The sequence below is a fragment of the Chiloscyllium plagiosum genome, unplaced genomic scaffold, assembly GCF_037043375.1.
Source record: "Chiloscyllium plagiosum isolate Xiang-an unplaced genomic scaffold, Cpla_swu_hap1 HiC_scaffold_37, whole genome shotgun sequence".
Taxonomy (NCBI): domain Eukaryota; kingdom Metazoa; phylum Chordata; class Chondrichthyes; order Orectolobiformes; family Hemiscylliidae; genus Chiloscyllium; species Chiloscyllium plagiosum.
This window is the reverse complement of record NW_028270175.1, coordinates 12,092,256-12,109,842: the sequence shown is the minus strand read 5'-3', so window position 1 is coordinate 12,109,842 and position 17,587 is coordinate 12,092,256. Positions and strand designations below refer to the sequence as shown.

The 17,587-nt window shown below is 42.9% G+C and overlaps 1 protein-coding gene across 4 annotated transcripts in view; it reads right to left on the bottom strand.

The window, feature by feature from the left end:
- LOC122540401 (putative pleckstrin homology domain-containing family N member 1) overlaps positions 1-17,587 on the bottom strand; it is an 83,802-nt gene that overhangs the window by 42,379 nt on the left and 23,836 nt on the right. For all 4 annotated transcript variants that reach the window (XR_015753438.1, XM_043676091.2, XM_087980334.1 and 1 more), the window contains 3 exons: positions 7,145-7,291; positions 3,101-3,187; positions 973-1,036 (listed from right to left, as the gene is read on the bottom strand). Coding sequence is in view for 3 of the 4 variants with exons in the window: in XM_043676091.2 (XP_043532026.1) it covers positions 973-1,036; positions 3,101-3,187; positions 7,145-7,291 (298 nt within the window). In the remaining variant the exon portion in view is untranslated. The remainder of the gene's footprint in view (positions 1-972; positions 1,037-3,100; positions 3,188-7,144; positions 7,292-17,587) is intronic.

Below are 17,587 nucleotides of genomic sequence, written 5' to 3'. Positions count from 1 at the left end.
AAGGCACAGCAGGTCAGGCAGCATCGGAGGAACAGGAAAGTAAAGGTTTCTGTTCAGGACCCTTACTCAGGACTCAATGAAGTCCTGATAATGGGTCCTGACCGGAAACCTTGATTTTCCTGCTCCTCTGATGCTGGCTGACCTGCTGTGCCCTTCCAGCTCCGCATTTTATTGACAAAAACAATTAAATGTTCATTTGCCTGACTGTTCTGCGGCCTTATTGTGCCATGCAATAGTAGTTACATTTACTTGAATTAATTCAATTCAACATGTTTCAAAAATAACAAATTGGTTTCAAAGATCTTTTGGATAAGCTGTGGGAGGTGCAACATCTATGGAGATTCGTTTTCTTTTAAATATGATCGCAAAGTGCTTGGGACAGATACGACTGCTATGTAGAGAATGACCTCAGGAAATGTAACAGAAATTAAGCCTTTTTGTCTAAAGTGAATTATTTATTTGCACTGCATACTCAAGGTTGTAATTACCTGCAGTTAGCTGATTTCTCAAGATACAGTGAATACAAATGATAGATACTTTGCATACCATTTGTATGCTTCTGTTACATGTTCAATTGGATAAAACGTTTTAAAATGTTAAGGTGGCCATTTAATGTCATCCAGTCCAGCACAATTTCAGGCAAATATCTGGACAGGTTTCAACGTAAAAAGCTCCAAATGAAATTGCAAATTAATTTTCTCTGCAAACTTCCTTGGTATATTTTGAACATCTGACCCAATTAAGTGTCGCTCTAAGAAAGAAAGAAGCACAATTTACGTAGCACCTCTCTCAGCTTCAGAAGGTTGTTAAGCATTTTATAACTAATGAAATGTTTTTGCAGTGTAGCTCATTGTAATATAAGACTCAAAGCCTGTTTGCTCCCACAAACAGCTTTAGTTGTTGAGGATACCTTGGAAATCAGCCATTTAATGCAGAATTCCATTGAAAAAGATGTGTGTTGTTTGCTCTTACCAGTAATTTCAAAAGTATTTTCCATCAACGTTCTGACTGAAATTCCTGACAGAGGCAACAATCCCTGGAAAATGAAGAGGGTGTTAATGAATTGTCAGCATTTCCTCAGCTACATTCAGGGCTTGGTACTGGTATGGCTTTAAGACTCACAAGTTTTCTTCGAAGTTTTTTTAGCTATTCACCAAACACTTCACACAAAACCTCTCTCTCCAGTTTCAGCACGCCCTCAAATCATATTACAACAATGTTAGAACCATGTCTCTTGTACAATTGTTACTCAAACTTGCATTCAGTGCACACAGCTTCCCTACACACACCCATCCTTGACACAAAGATAATTATTTATGCACCATTTATGCCATGTCCTTTTAAATATGTATCCCTTATACAAAGACTCTTATTTACAGTATTACAATTTTCTTGTAGAGCATATTTTCTCCCTTGGTTTCACTCTCAAATTCTTTACTATGCAAGGCTGTAGTGGCCAGATCATTATGTCTATTCAAGAAGGAGGTAGACAATGTTTTAATGATTAAGGGAGTGAAGGATTATGGTGAAAAGGCAGGAAAATGGAATTAAGGGTTATCAGATCAGTCTTGACCTCATTGAATGACAGACTAGACTCAATGGGCTGAATTTGAACTTTAGGAAATCACCTGGCTTTCATTCTCAAGGGATTGGGAGGACAATGCAGCTACATCACTTTTGTCTCTGACCCAGAGCGCTGAAGGTTCAAGACCCACTCCAGCACAAATTGGAGCTGAGACTCCTGTGCAATAGTGAGGGGACTATCAATGGAGCAGTCTAAATCAAGGGGAATGCTAAATCAAGGCTCTATTTTCCTTCTAGGCTGATCCTGTCTTGAAGAGAAGCAAACAATTATCCTTGAATCAATGCTGCACAAACAGGTTGTCTGCATTTATCACATTTTTTTTTTGGGATCACTTTTGTGAGCAAAACTGGTTTTTCTAGATTTCAACAGAGATTCCATTGCAAAAGCAGTCAGTTGTAAAGTGATGTGGTTGTGAAAGATTGAAAATCTTTCCTTTTATATTCTCAGGTTTATCCCTGCTTAGAGGAGTCAGGAGTTTCATCTGTGGTCTTGGAAACACTGATCTGGGATTCAGGTAACACCTAGAAAAGGTAAGCAGTGAAAGAAGTGAACTTCCATCTATTCCCAATTGTGACACTATCCTTCCCAATAGCACTGACCGGGCTGGCTGTTTACATCAATGCAATGGAGAAAGACACTTGTGGAGGCTTTGGTCACACTGCTAGGTTTTATACAGTTAAATTGGATGTCAGCGCTAAAAAGTAAGTAATAGTCCCAGAGAGCCACTTTCTCATAGAGAGAGAGAGAGGACTGGTGGTGGTTTAATCTGAGGAGCATCGTACTTGCAGTGAGGTTGAGAAGGAGAGTCCTTAATAGTAAACTCAGCCAGTTTACTATGAACCCTGTGCTGTTGGCATCACATACCAGCTGTCCACCCTGAGGGGAAGTGATGACCTAGTGATATTATCGTTGAACTGTTACTCCAGAGACCCAGATAATGTTCTGGGGACTTGGGATTGAATCCTGCAATGGCAGATGGTGGAATCTGAATTCAATAAATATCTGGAATTAAGAATCTAATGATGACTATGAATCCATTGTTGGTTTTTGGAAAAAAAATCTGGTTCACTAATGTCCTTTAGGGAAGGAAACTGCCATCCTTACCTGGTCTGGCCTACATACGACTCCAGACATACAGCAATCTGGTAGACTCTTAACTGAACTCTGGGCAATTAGGGATGGGGCAATAAATGCTACCTAGCCAGTGATGCCCTCATCCCATAAATAAATAAAGGAAAAAAAAGCCAACTGAACTAACCAAGTACTTGTCAATCTACAACTGGGTTGCTCTCTCGTTAGAAAGAGGTAAGCGGTAGTAAGTTTAACCTGAGACTCACCACTCCTTAGGCAAGGGGAGAGGATGAAAAGGCATAACATAACAAAAGCAGTTCGACAGCCCATTTCATATTCCGATCATTGAAATCACAGAAAGGTGCACATCTGCCCAAGTGACGGAGTAGAGGGCACACAGTTCTGTAATCTGATTTAAAATGAAGACAACACAGATATTTTCACCTGATAAATGAACTTGTTTTTCTCATCATCTACGGCCAGAAGTAACAAATGCAATGGAAAGAGAATGAGGTGCCTTTTACTCTCTTCCTGTGGAAATTACCAAAACAAAAGGTGCGTGGTTAAAATATTCAATCTTATTACTGGTTGGCATTGCATTAGTCATTATCATGTCATTAAAAAAACGATTTATTACCAGTCTTTTGGGCTGAAACTAATAGGTGATGAATATGCTATTGTAAATAATTGGGATGCTCCCCTCACAAACAGCAAATATGGGTTAATGCCATTGTTCCGTAATACATCCGACTAATCTCCAGGCATTGAAATTTCTACATCAAACTTTTGAGATAGGAAGTGGAATTGAGCAGATGTAATTCCCAGGAAGGTTTTGCCTCATTTTTGAGTGTCTGGTTCAGTGGACTCTTGACTGGATTAGGAATCCAGAGTCTCTTCCAATGCTCTGGGATTAACAGCCCATTTTAGCAGCAGAGATTATCTCAACTCCATTAGTTAATAAATCTGAAATAAAGCATTCCTCTCATAATGATCATGAAACCACCTGGATTATTGTAACAACTGAGTCGATGCACTCATTCCCTCCAGGGAAGAAATCTGTCAGCCTTAAACAGTCTGAATTATATGTGACTGCAGACCCACAATAATATTGTTGATTCTTAACTACCTTCTGAAATAACCAATAAGCCACGAAGTTATACCAAACCACTACAGGAAAAAGCACCCTGGGAGTACCTGTGCCACATGGCTGACAGTGGATCAGAAAAACAGCTCATTACACTTTCCCAAGAGTTGTTGTGGTTGGGCATTAACTGGAGGCAAAACTCACAATCAAAGAATTAAGTAACAGTTTCTTCACTCAGGCCTCTGTCAATGTTATTCCTGCTTTTTTAAAAACTTTTTACTTTTTAACACTTGCACACACCTCCCACTCACCCGGTTACAATCCTGAACTCCATGCCTTGGAAATATCTGATTTTTCTCATGCCTGAAGGATGTTACTGAGGCTGGGAGCAAGTTGGACTTGTTGGGTCACGGGCAAACAAGTAGGAAGGGGCATGTGAGCTGGCAAGGGATGATGGGGCAATTCCACAGGTAACCCAGAACCCAATCTGCAGCATAACAACCTAATCATTCCCATAGCATCACAGGTCAGTCCCTCAAACCTTGTTCAGCATTCACACTCAAAGGTGTAAGAAGACACTCTCACCCCCATAATCCTAAATCACTGTTAGCAATCCAAATTCCATTCCAACCACCCTTGCCTCCAGTTAGCATTGGTGTTCTATTCATCATCCACCTACACATGGCTCTTACTCAGTCATTGACTGCACTCAGGTTCCTGCTCACAGACAGCAGACATTTTCAATACCTTAAAGCAGCAACAACAAAGAGCTTGTTAAGATTTAACACTGCAGACTGTGAGCAGTTCCAAAATTGCACCTCAAAGCGATGGAAGATCAGTTACTTTTAATGTTTGTCAGTAATGGCTCAGTGGTAGGATGCTCTGAGTCACAGTGCTAATGAATTTGAGACCCACTCAAAAAATGGGAAGAAAAATATCTAGGTTGGAACTTCTGTGCAGTTCTGAGGGAGTGCAACATTGTTAGAAATGCTATTGTTTAACTGACATGTCAGACTGGAGCCCAATCTGAGACCTCGCATAATTGTAAAGTAGAGCAGGGGTATTATCTTGCTGTTTGTAGGGACTGACAGGTGCAAATCATTTCTTGTCATTTCTGCATAAGAAGATGGATTCTCTGTTTTTTTAATAAGTCACCAAAGTCCTACCTGACCATAGGGCTGCTCTCTCATATTAAACAGTGATGCTGGTTAACCTGAGGGTCACCATGCCTCAGGTGAGGGCACATGTTGAGAAGGAGAGTCCTTCACAGGAACTTCAACTGGTATAGGAATTGAACCTATGGTAGTGGGAACACTCCACATTGCAAATTTGCTTGTCTAGCCACAAGTAGTTAACTCCCCACAGAGTGCTTTAGGCTGATCTTGAGGGTGTCGAAAACACAAAATAAAGTCTGCGATTGTGGCTCATGTCTCCATTAGGGGAGTATTGTGTGCCCATGCACAAACTCAGAGTAGGAAATCACCAGGGTTCCTGTGCTTGTCAAACATTAACCATTGCCCTGCCAACTACCTTTAGAGAAGTATCAATTCACACTCTTGGTAATTCTTCTTCCAGAATACAGAATCATAGAGTCATAGAGATGTAACAGCATGGAAACAGACCCTTCGGTCCGACTCTTCCATGCCAACCAGATATCCTAACCTTATCTAGTCCCATATCCCTCCAAACCCTTCCTATTAATATCCGCATCCAGATGCCTTTTAAATGTTGTAATTGTAGCAGCCTCCACCTCTTCCTCTGGCAGCTCATTCCATACACATATAACCCTCTATGGTAAGAAGTTGCCCCTTCGGTCCCTTTTATATCTTTCCCCTCTCCCCCTAAACCTATGCCCTCTAGTTCTGGACTTCCCACTCCAGGGAAAAGACCTCGTCTATTTTTCCTATCCATGCCCCACATGATTTTATAAACCTTTATAAGGTCACCCCTCAGCCTCTGACACTCCAGGGTAACAGGCCCACCCTATTCAGCCTCTCCCTATAGCTCAAATCCTCCAACTCTGACAACATCATTTAAATCTTTTCTGAACCCTTTCAAGTTTCTCAACATTCTTCCGATGGGAAGGAGACCAGAAGTGCTCGCAACATTCCAAATGTGGCCTAACCAATGTCCTGTACAACTGCAACATGATCTCCCAACACCTGTACGCAATAGTCTGACCAATAAAGGAAAGCATACCAAACCCCTTCTTCACTATCCTATCTACCTGGGACTCCACTTTCAAGGAACGATGAACCTGCACTCCAAGGCCACTTTGTTCAGCAACATTCCAAAACCTACGAAATATATTCACAAATCATTGACTCATTTCATTGATATCCATCACCCATACTTGGTATTTTTTGAAAAACTAGAAATGTGTGCAAGGAAAATAAACACATTTATAGGCCAAATGCTGGCAAATGGAACTAAATTAATTTAGGATATCTGGTCAGCATGTTTCTATGCTGTGCAACCTCTATGACTACACTTTTGAATGTAATTTTTAAAAATGCCATTTTACTTATAGTCACTACTCTTTAAATAGTTTGCTGTATTCTATTATAATGCAACATGTGTCCTGCATTTCCAAGCTAAATTACAATTGTTCATGGGACATGGATGTCACTGGCGACGCCAGTATTTCTTGCTCATTGCTGTAGGACTGTAATCACATGTAGACCCGATCAGGTAAGGATGGCTCATGTCCTTCCCTAAGGAGATTAGTAAACCAGAGGGGGTTTTTGCAACAATGGTGGCATAAATCAAACTTAAATTTTAAACACTTGCCATTGGGTTTTAAACACGTTTCTTTCTAGTTTATTAATCCAGTGACATCACCATTCCACAACTGTCTCTCCCATTATGGAAAAATACAGAAAGAGCTGTTTCTTAAAAAAAAAGGCATGTAGTGGGAATCATAACTTCAGACCTCTCTTCCTGCTCCTGGTTGTTGTAACTGTGTTGTAGCTGGAACATGGTGGCCATGCTGTGCTATATTAATGCAGGTCTTCAAAGATTTCAAACAATCCTTTAGGGGGCACTTTTGAGCTTGCAGCAGACACTGTGCTCATAACACTTATTCATCTTCTAATCAATTTTCTCAGTGATGTCATTACATACCACTGGATTAGGCAGGACTTGAACCTAGGCCTCCTGGCTTGGAGGCAGGGACACTACCACTGCACCACACCAACCCACTAAAAGTCAACAATGGTGGGATTTGGACCCATAACTTCCGAACAATTAATTTCTCATCACACTGCCTTCTGTCACAGCAATCATGATACATGCTCAGACTGGCTGGGAAGAAGAGAGTGTTCAGGTTAAATTAGCAAAATGTCCAAAGAAGTGGTCATTTAAGTGGATTGTAACCTGACATAGATGCACTGAAGAACAGTTACCTCATTGTATTGTTCATGAAGGACAACAGAGGAGGACCACACAATTTCACCGAGAGACCCGATGGCTTCTCCTTCCCAGCCTATTACAGGCTCAGTGCGGATGATCTCCTCCAGTTCTCTGCGTGACTTCCCCCAAAGCAATTCCGTCTGCAAACAATTAATTGCATAATGAGGTAAATGGACAAACTATACACATCTTAACTCCTCCAATTTAAAATGATAACCACTATGTTCAAAATGGCTTCATAGTCCAGCTCTTCCTCCCATACAATCTTCTTGAAGGCTAGCATCCCTACAGTGTGGAAGCAGACCATTCTGCTCATTGAGGAGGGTCATAGAGTGAGGCACTGGAAAAGCACAGCTGGTCAGGCAGCATCCGAGGAGCAGGAGAATCGACATTTCGATCATAATATCTTCATCAGGATTATGGAGGGTGGGGTCCAAGGGGGCTGAGAGATAAATGGGAGAGGGGTGGGGCTGGCAGGAAGGTAGCTAGGAATGCATTAGGTGAATGAAGGTGGGAGGTAATGGTGATAAGTCAGAGTGGAGGATGGAGCGGATAAATGGGAAGGAAGATGGACAGGTAAGACGGATCAAGAGGGCGGTGCTGAGTTGGAGGGTTGAATCTGGGATCAGGTGGGAAGAGAGGAGATCAGGAAACTGATGAAATTGACATTGATTCCATGTGGTTGGAGGATCCTGAGGCTCATTGAGTCCACACTGACCCTCTGAAGAGCATCTTACCCGGATCCACATCCATGGATAATTTAGCACAGCCAATCCACCAAACCTACACATCTTTTGACTGTAGGAAGAAAGCAGAGCACCCAGAGAAAACACATGCAGAAACAAGGAGAATGTGCAAACACCACCAGACAATTGCCCAAAGCTGGAATTGAACCTGGGTTCCTGGCACTGTGAGGCAGCAGTGCTAGCTACTGAGCCACCGTGCCACACTAAACAGCTCAAGTAAGCACGCCAAATGCTTCTTTACCACTGCATCTACCTTTGACTCCACGTTCAAGGATCTATGCACCTATATCCGTAGGTCTCTTTGTTCAGCAATTCTCCCCAGGCTCCTAACACTCAGTGTATACATCTTACCCTGGTTTGACTTAACAAAATGCAACACATCACATTTATCCAACTTAAATCCCATCTGCCACTCCTTGGTCCATTGGCCCAACTGATTAAGGTGTTATTGTACTCTGAGATAATTTTCATCACTGTCCACTTCACTACAAATTTTGGTGTAATCTGCAAACTTACTAACCATACCTCCTATGTACACATCCAAATAATTTATATAAATGAGAAAAAGTAGTGGATCTAACATCGATTCTTGTGGCACATTGTTGGCCACCGGCCTCCAGTCCAAAAAGTAATCCTCTACTGCCAACATCTTCTATCTCCTACCTTTGAGCCAATGTTGTATCCTATTGGCTAGCTCCCCCAGGATTCCATGTGATCTACCCATGCGGAACCTTGTTGAATGCCTTGCTGAAGTCCGTATAGACAATACCTACCACTCTACCTTCGATTAACCAACTCCGCACAACCAAGTAATGTGTCAGAAACCATCCTCAACTCCTTCTCCAGCTAATTGGTCAGGCCACTGAGCTTGTTGGGCAAGAGCTTGTGCATTTTCATCCCCATTGTCAACAAATCATTAAAAGATGTATTTGATCATGACTTATCTTGCTATGACAAGATCCCTACAGTGTGGAAATAGGCTAATTGGACCAACAAGTCCACACTGACCCTCCAAAGGGTATACCACCCAGACCCATTCCGCTGCCCTATTACTCCATATTTTTCCTGACAAATGCACCTAACCTACACATCCCTGAACCCTATGGGTAATTTAGCATGGCCAATTCACCTAGCCTGCACATCTTTGGATTGTGAGAGGAAACCGGAGCACCCAGAGGAAACTCATGCAGCCATGGGGAGAATATGCAATCTTCACACAGACAGTCACCCGAGGCTGGAATCAAACCCCGGTCTCTGATGCTGTGAGGTAGCAGTGCTAATCACTGAGCCACCATGCCACCCTAATCAGCCTATCCCTTTCCCTAAACTTACTGTCCCTCTGATTCTGGCCACTTTTGTTTCACCATGTCAGTTGTGCCAGCCATCAGCCACTTAGACCCATGCTTTCGAAAGACCCTCCCTAAACGCTTTCCAATCACTTGCTTTCTGAAGGACCAACTCAATATTCAGCTCTTTGTTACTATTTTCTTTTTTTGCTTGGGTCACATTTAAGACATTATCTTAAATCAACCTTTTTAGAGATGTTATGATGCACTTCCACAGCAGGTGGGATTTGAACCTGAGTTTCAGGATCAAAGGTAAATACACTGCCATTACACCATAAAAGTTGAACAAAATGCTCAACTTTCAATTTTCTCAGAGTACCCCAATGCTAGCCTCCTTATCCCATCCCAATGCCAGACTCCTTATCCCACCCCAATGCTAGCCTGTTTATCCATTTAGCCACATGACTACTGGGCAAAGTTTAAATCTCACCAGCTGCCACAGTGCTGAGATTTGAACACATTTCCCATCAGTCTAGACCTCTGGATTGCTGACCCAGTAACATACCAATCTGCCCCATCTCTCCGAACGATTCAGACTTAGCATACAACTAAGTGAATTCAATTACTTTAAAGCGCTTTGGAAAGTATTACTATGTCAAAATTGCTACAAAAATAAAAATTGTTGTTGTGCAGTTACCCTGATGAAAAGTGCTACAGTGAGACGAAGTAAACATAGAAGTAAGGACTTTATACTTCAGTTATACAGGACATTGATGAGATCACAACTTAAATATTGTGTGCAGTTGTGGTCTCCTGATTAAAAGATAGATAGAGTCATAGAGTTAGAGAGTTTCCAGCCCAGAAATGGACTCTTCAGTCCAACTCATCCATGCTGATCAGACATCCTAAACTGATCTAGTCCCATTTGCCAGCATTTGTGCCATATCCCTCTAAACCCTTCCTATTCATATACCCACCCAGATGACTCTTAAATGTTGCAATCATACCAGCCTCCACCACTTCCTCTGGCAGCTCATTCCATACATGCACCACCCTCTGCGCGAAAAAGTTGCTACCCAGGTCCCTTTTAAATTGCCCGTAGTGTTAGGTAAGGGGTAAATGTAGGGGTATGGGTGGGTTGCGCTTCGGCGGGGCGGTGTGGACTTGTTGGGCCGAAGGGCCTGTTTCCACACTGTAAGTAATCTAATCTAAATCTTTCCCCTCGCACCTTAAACCTAGACACCCTATTTTTGGACCTCCTTACCCTGAGAAAAAGACCTTGGCTGTTCACCTTGTCCATGCTCCTCATGATTTTATAAACCACTATAAGATCCCCTCAACCTCTGCACTCCAGGGAAAAACACATCAGCCTCTTCTTATAGCTCAATACCTCCAATCCTGGTAACTTCCTTGTAAATCTATGAACACAGTATTCTAAAAGTAGCCTCACCAATGTCCTGCATAGTCGCACCATGACATCGCAACTCCTATACTCAAAGTACTGACCATTAAAGGCAAGCCCACCAAATGCCTTCTTCACCACTGCCTCTACCTTTCACTCCACTTTCAAAGAACTATGCACCTTTACCCCTAGTTCTCTTTGCTCAGCCACACTTCCCAGGTTCCTACCATTAAGTGTATGAGTCCTGCCCTGGTTTGCCTTACCAAAATACAACACCTCACATTTACTCAAACTAAACTCCATCTGCCACGCCTTGGTCCACTGGCCCAACTGATTAAGGTGTTGTTGTACTCTGAGATAATCTTCATCACTGTCCACAACACCACCCATTTTGGTTTAATCTGCAAACTTACTAACCGTACCTCCTATATTCACATCGAAATCATTTATATGAATGAGAAAAAGTAGTGGATCTGACACCGATCCTTGTGGCACACCGTTGGTCACAGGCCTCCAGTCTAAAAAGTAACCCTCTACTGCCAACACCTTCTGTCTCCTACCTTTGAGCCAATGTTGTATTCTATTGACTAGTACCTCCAGGATTCCATGTGATGTAACCTTGCGTAACCTTGTTGAATGCCTTGTTGAAATCCGTATAAACAATGCCTACCACTCTGCCTTCAATCAACCAACTCTGCACAACCAAGTAATATGTCAGAGGCCATCCTCAGCTCATTGGTCAGGCCACTGAGCTTTTTGGGCAAGAATTTGTATATTTTCATCCCCATTGTCAACAAATCATTCAAAGATGCATTAGATCATGATGTATCTTACTATCACAGAATCCCTGCAGTGTGGAAACTGGCCATTTGGCTCCATAAGTCCACACCAACCTTCCAAAGAGTATTCCACCCACACCCATTCCCATCCCCTATTACTCTACATTTACCCCTGACTAATGAACCAAACCTACACATCCCTGAACACTATGGGCAATTTAGCTTGGCCAATTCACCTAACCTGCACATCTTTGGATTATGGGAGGAAACCAGTGTACCCGGAGGAAACCAACACAGACATAGGGAGAACGTGCAAACTCCACACAGACAGTCACCCAAGGCTGGAACCAAACCTGGGTCCCTGGCACTGTGAGGCAGCAGTACTGACCACTGAGCCACCATACCACCAATAATGTATTACAAATAAAACGATGTACTAAGCACAAACTCTTCATGCATTTATTTTGTTGTTAATATTCTTTGCCTTCATGCCAGCCCAATATAATTCAAAGATTTAATTATATGCAGGGGTAATTCTGCAAAAGGATTACTGGACTGACAGGGGAAGGAACCAATTGTTTATGAGGAATGGTTAGATGGTCTGAGCTTGTTTACACTGGTGCCTGAAGAGTGTGGACTGATTTGGTTGAAAATTATAAGATCCTGAGGGGTCTTGACAAAGTGGAAATGCACAGGATGTTTACTTCTCTGGATGGATCTCGTACTGCATCACAGTGTTTTAATATTAGGTGTTTTCCTTTTAGCCAGAGATGAGGGGAACTTTTTTCTGTCAGAGGGTTGTGCATCTTTGGAACTTTGCCTCAGAAGGCATTGAAGGTGGGATAATTGAATATTTTTAAGGCAGTGGTAGATACATTCTTGTTTGTCAAGGCTGTCAAAGGTTATGAGGGGTAGATAGGAACATGGAATTCAAAACACAAACAGATCAACCATGATCTTATTGAATGGCTGTGTAGGATTGGAGAGCTGAGTGGCCAACATTCTTCTGCTCTTACTTTGTTTGAAAACTCTGTGAGAGATCTGCTCCCTGGTCCCATAAGAAACTGTTTCAGACAATTCTTCCAACAGGATTTTTAGTTATAGTCTCTAGAGTCTGGCAAAAACTGTGGTGTTGCTGCAAAATTAGGCACTTCACAGTATTGAAGTCGCGGTGTTACCTCAGGCTGAATCCAGTCACTTCTGAAGAAGGGTCACTGGACCCGAAACATTGACTTTGATTTCTCTTCACAGATGCTGGGCAGCACGGTGGCTCAGTGGTCAGCATTGCTGACTCACAGCGCCAGGGACTCGGGTTCAATTCCTGCTTCGGGTGACTGTCTGTGTGGAGTTTGCACATTCTCCCTATGTCTGCGTGGATCTTCTCCGGGTGCTCTGGTTTCCTCCCACAGTCCAAAGATATGCAGGTCAGGTGAATTGGCCATGCTAAATTGCCCGTAGAGTTAGGTGCATTAGTCAAGGGTGAATGTAGGGGAATGGGTCTGGGTGGATTGCTCTTTGGAGGATCGGTGCAGACTTGTTGGGCCAAAGGGCCTGTTTCCACACTGTAGGGAACCTAATCTTTTCTGGCAACTTTTGGTTTTTGAATTCAGTCTAAGGCCCAGGGTACCATGACATCAAACAACCTACAGGTGGCAGTGTCATTCCGCCTGGGAGTTCATTGTCAGTGAGCAGTCAAAGCAGCACCAATGACAACTTGTGTCTATTGTGCCTTTAATGTTGTAATATGTCACAAGGTTAATTAGAGGATACTTGTCGGACAAAATTTAACACTGAGCTATGTAAACAGATATTGGCGTAGGTGACAAAAAGCTGGGTTAAAGATAGATGTTAAGATTTTCAAGTATGTTGCCAGGGTTGGACAGTTTGAGCTATAGGGAGAGGCTAAATAGGCTCAGGCTGTTTTCCCTGGAGCGTCGGAGGCTGAGGGGTGATATTATAGAAGTTTATTAAATCATGAGGGGCATGGACAGGTTAAATAGACAAGGTATTTTCCTTGGGGTGGGGGAATTCAGAACTAGAGGGCATAGGTTTACGTTGAGAGGGGAAAGATGTAAAAGAGACTTATGGGGCAACTTTATCATGCAGAGGGTGGTGCGTGTGTGGAATGAGCTGCCAGAGGAAGTGCTGCAGGCTGGTACAATTACAACATTTAAGAGGCATCTGGATGGGTATATGAATAGGAAGGGTTTGCAGGGATATGGGCCGGGTGCTGGCAGGTGGGACTAGATTGGTTTGGGATATCTGGTCGGCATGGAAGAGTTGCATCAAAGGGTCTGTTTCCATGCTGTACATCTCTATGGTTCTAAGAGTGTCTCAAAGGTGGAAGTAGGAATTGGCACGTAAGAAGGAAATGTAGAACTTTGGGGTCCTGGCAGATGAAGGTGTGGCCACCAACAATGGGAGTACGGAAATTCGGAGCTGCTTGTAATTGGAGGAACTCAGCTATCTTTTTGTTTCTCATGCAATGGAATGTGGTTGTCACCAACTGGGCCATGATAGCCCATTCCTAATTGCTCTTGAGAAGGTGATGAGAACTGTCTTCTTCAACTGCACAATCCATGTGACATGCACCAACAGTCCTTTAGGATGATAGTTCCAGGATTTTGACTCTCCCATCGGTGAAAGAATGGTTTCAAGTCAGGATGGACAGCTTGGAGGGAAACCTGTAGGGAGTGGTGTCACCATGTATCTGTTGTCCCTCTCCTTTTGGTTGGTCAAAGTTGTAGCTTTGGAGGGTGCTGTTGAAGGAGCCTTGGTGAGCTGCTGCTGTGCATCTTATAGATCGCTTTCACTATTGCCACCATAATCAGGATGGAGGGATTGAATATTCAAGGCAGCGGTGGTGATGGTGTATACCTTCTTAGTATTAATTGGCACTAAATTGGCCTTCACAGTTAGATAAGTGACAGGATGACTGATGTTGAATAGGAGAAACCTGTTGTACTGATGCAAGGAAAGTTAATGGTTGAGGAACAGAGTTGAGGCTAAGTGGAAAGCATTTTGCTCTACAATCAACAGATGGCTTAATTTCTTTTCCCCTAAATCAACCTGTTCAGTGGTATTAATACACACCTCTGGAGCAGGTGGGATTTGAACCACTCAGAGATAGGGATTGCACTACTGAGCCACAATAGTCCTTCTTCAGCAACTAACTTAAAGAAGTCCTCACTTTATTGTGTGCAGAATTGACAAAACAAAAATAGATTAAAAATATTGGCCCTGAAATATCTCACACAGAGGCCGGTACCCTATCACCAAGTCACCCTTAATTTACACGTGCACAGTACATGGGCTCTGACCAGCCAGCTCAGAGCCAGTTCCAAGGGTGAGGAGACTCCCTGAGATTCCTATTTATATCAGTCAGCCAGGGATCCCTGATTGGCTCAGGTTAACAGTCCCAATCAGGGATCTCATATTCCTTTAGGTCCACTAGGCCCATCTCGTTCCAATCACAACAGGCCCCATCCTGAGGGCCATATCAGATTAACTGTCGCTATTCAACAACAAGGAGTACAGCTATCATAGGAATCATAGGCTGTGCTCTTCCCTCTGACTTGGAAGGTTTGAGGCTTCCAACTCCACTCCACAGACTTGAACACAATGTCCTGGAAAATGCTCCAGTGTTGCACTGCATGAGATGCCTTATTTCAGATGAGATGTTAAATGTTCAGCTGTCCTCTCAGATGGATATAAAAGATCCAATGCCTTTTATTTAAAGAATAGCAGGGGGGTCCACTCTAGAAACTTGGTCAATCTTGACTCCTTAACCAACATTACTGAGAAAAAAACTAGATGATTTGGTCATTATCATTTAGTGGGAGTTTGTTGTTTTCAAATTGGTTGACATGTTTTATATTAAGGAGGAGAAAGTGAGGGCTGCAGATGCTGGAGATCAGAGTCAAAGAGTGTGGTGCTGGAAAAGCACAGCCGGTCAGTATATTAGGACAGAGACTGCACTTCAAAAAGTGTAAAATGGTACAGGAGATGCTGAGATTGCGAAAAGTGCTATACAAAGGGTCATTTGGTGTTAGGTGGGTCTTAATGCTGTAGGGTTATCGGCAGTCAATAGGTCAGTTGGCAGAATCCATGAAGTCAGATTGATCTCCCTGCAGGAAAAAATGAGGACTGCAGATGCTGGAGATCAGAGTCGAAAAGTGCAGTGCTGGAAAAGCACAGCCGGTCAGGCAGCATCCGAGGAGCTAGAGAGTCAATGTTTCGAGCTTGGATTCCCCATCAGGATTCCTGATGAAGAGCTCATGCTTGAAACATTGACTCTCCTGCTCCTTGGATGCTGTCTGACTGGCTGTGCTTTTCGACTCTGAACTTTCTTCAGCTAGCTTGAGGGAATTTCTACCTTGGATCATTAAAATGACTCGATGAGCTTAAATATGAACTGAACTGAGCCCGTGAGGGCTGTTGCTGGTGATTCCTTTTTGTTTATACCCACAAGTGGCCTGGTAGTATTATTGCTAGACCAATAATCCCAACTAATGTTCTGGAGGCCTGGGTTCAAATCCCACCACGGCAGATGGTGAAGTTTGAATTCAATAAAAATCTGGAATTAAGAATTTTTGATGACCACGAAACCATCACCAATTGTTGGGAGAAACTCTTCAGTAATGTCCTTTAGGGAGGGAAACAGGCATCTTCACCTGGTCTGTCCAATATGTGACTTCAGAGCCACAGCAATGTCCTGGACTCTTAATAGGCTTCTGAGCAATAAGGAATGGGCAATAAATGGCTGGTCTAGCCAGCAACACCCACATCCTGTGGATGAATAATAAAAGGGCCCAGAAGTGGAATCACAGCAAACATTTCATGGTAATTTGCAAAGCACTCACAATTTGTCACAATGTGGATTTCCCCTTTAGGAATATTTTTTCATGCTTCCCCTCCCCTTCATTTTTTTCAAAGAAAAACATCTCTTCTGGGAATCACTGACCTGATTAACATTTATTGCTATCAAATTGCCCTGGAGAAAGGGGCGATGAGCAATTGTCTTGGACTGCTGCAGTCACTGGTGGGTAGAGACACCAGTGTATAGTTATTCCATCTGTAATTTTTTTTTATACAACTGATTGGCATGTCAGTGCAGTCGGTATGGATGCTAACATGGTGGTTTCGTGATCAAACTAGGATTTTAATCCCAGATTTACTACTTCATTGTGATGTGGCAGTCCCGGCCAAAGCCTTGCAAGCAGTAGGGAGTCTTTGCTCAGCGCAGGGGGAGAGTGAGCCCAGTGCAGGGGAGACTGAGCCCAGAGTAGGGGGGAGAGTGAGCCCAGTGCAGGGGAGAGTGAGTCCAGTGCAGGTGAGAGAGTGAGCCCACTGCAGGGGAGAGTGAGCCCAGCATAGCGGGGAGAGAGAGCTCTCCTGGGGAAGCCCAAGTTGGAGCATCTGTAGGCCCATGGCTCAAGAAAGGACTGTGATGTTTGACTTTTTGAACTTTATTTTTCTACTGTTATGCTAAGAAGACTGTAGTGCTGAACTTTTTAAATTCAGTTCTTTATTTCTCCATTTCTGCGACTAAGATTGTGTACAAAGGTATTTTGTACCTAAGATAGCGCCATGCGTGGCAATGTTGTAAACTTTTCACCGTATTCTTGTACCCCATACTGGAGTACATGTGACAATAAAACCTAAATCTAAAAAACTAATTTAATTTAAATTCCCACAGACAGTATGGTAAGATTTGAACTCATGTCCACTTGGCATTAGCCCAGATCTTTCGATGGCTGGTCCAATTACACAATCCCAATGCTGTAGCCCCCTCTTTTGTAAGTGTGAGTGACTCATAGGGCTGAGTTTTCGAAGGAGTGACAACCTGTTACTCCTTTTTACAGAACAAAAGATTGCCACATTTCTGACAAAAGATTCTAATCGGGGCTCCTTCAGAAATGCGGAGCCACACTTACATTCTGACATTGAGTGGAGTGGTTGAGGGAGAGTAAATCATGGCCCCTTTGTTGATAGCATTCAGTTTCTGTATTCTATAATTTAACAGCCCAGGTTCACAGATCACCACAAAAACACAAATCACTGGAAAAACACAGCAGATCCAGCAATGTCTGTTTCTGATTCAGATTTCCAGTATCTGCAGTTTTTATTTTATTCCACAGCCATTCCGCCAATTCTTGTGAACCAGTAAGTACTTCAAGTAAGTGTGAGGTTACGGTGTCAGGATTGCTAAGTGTAGTTGGGG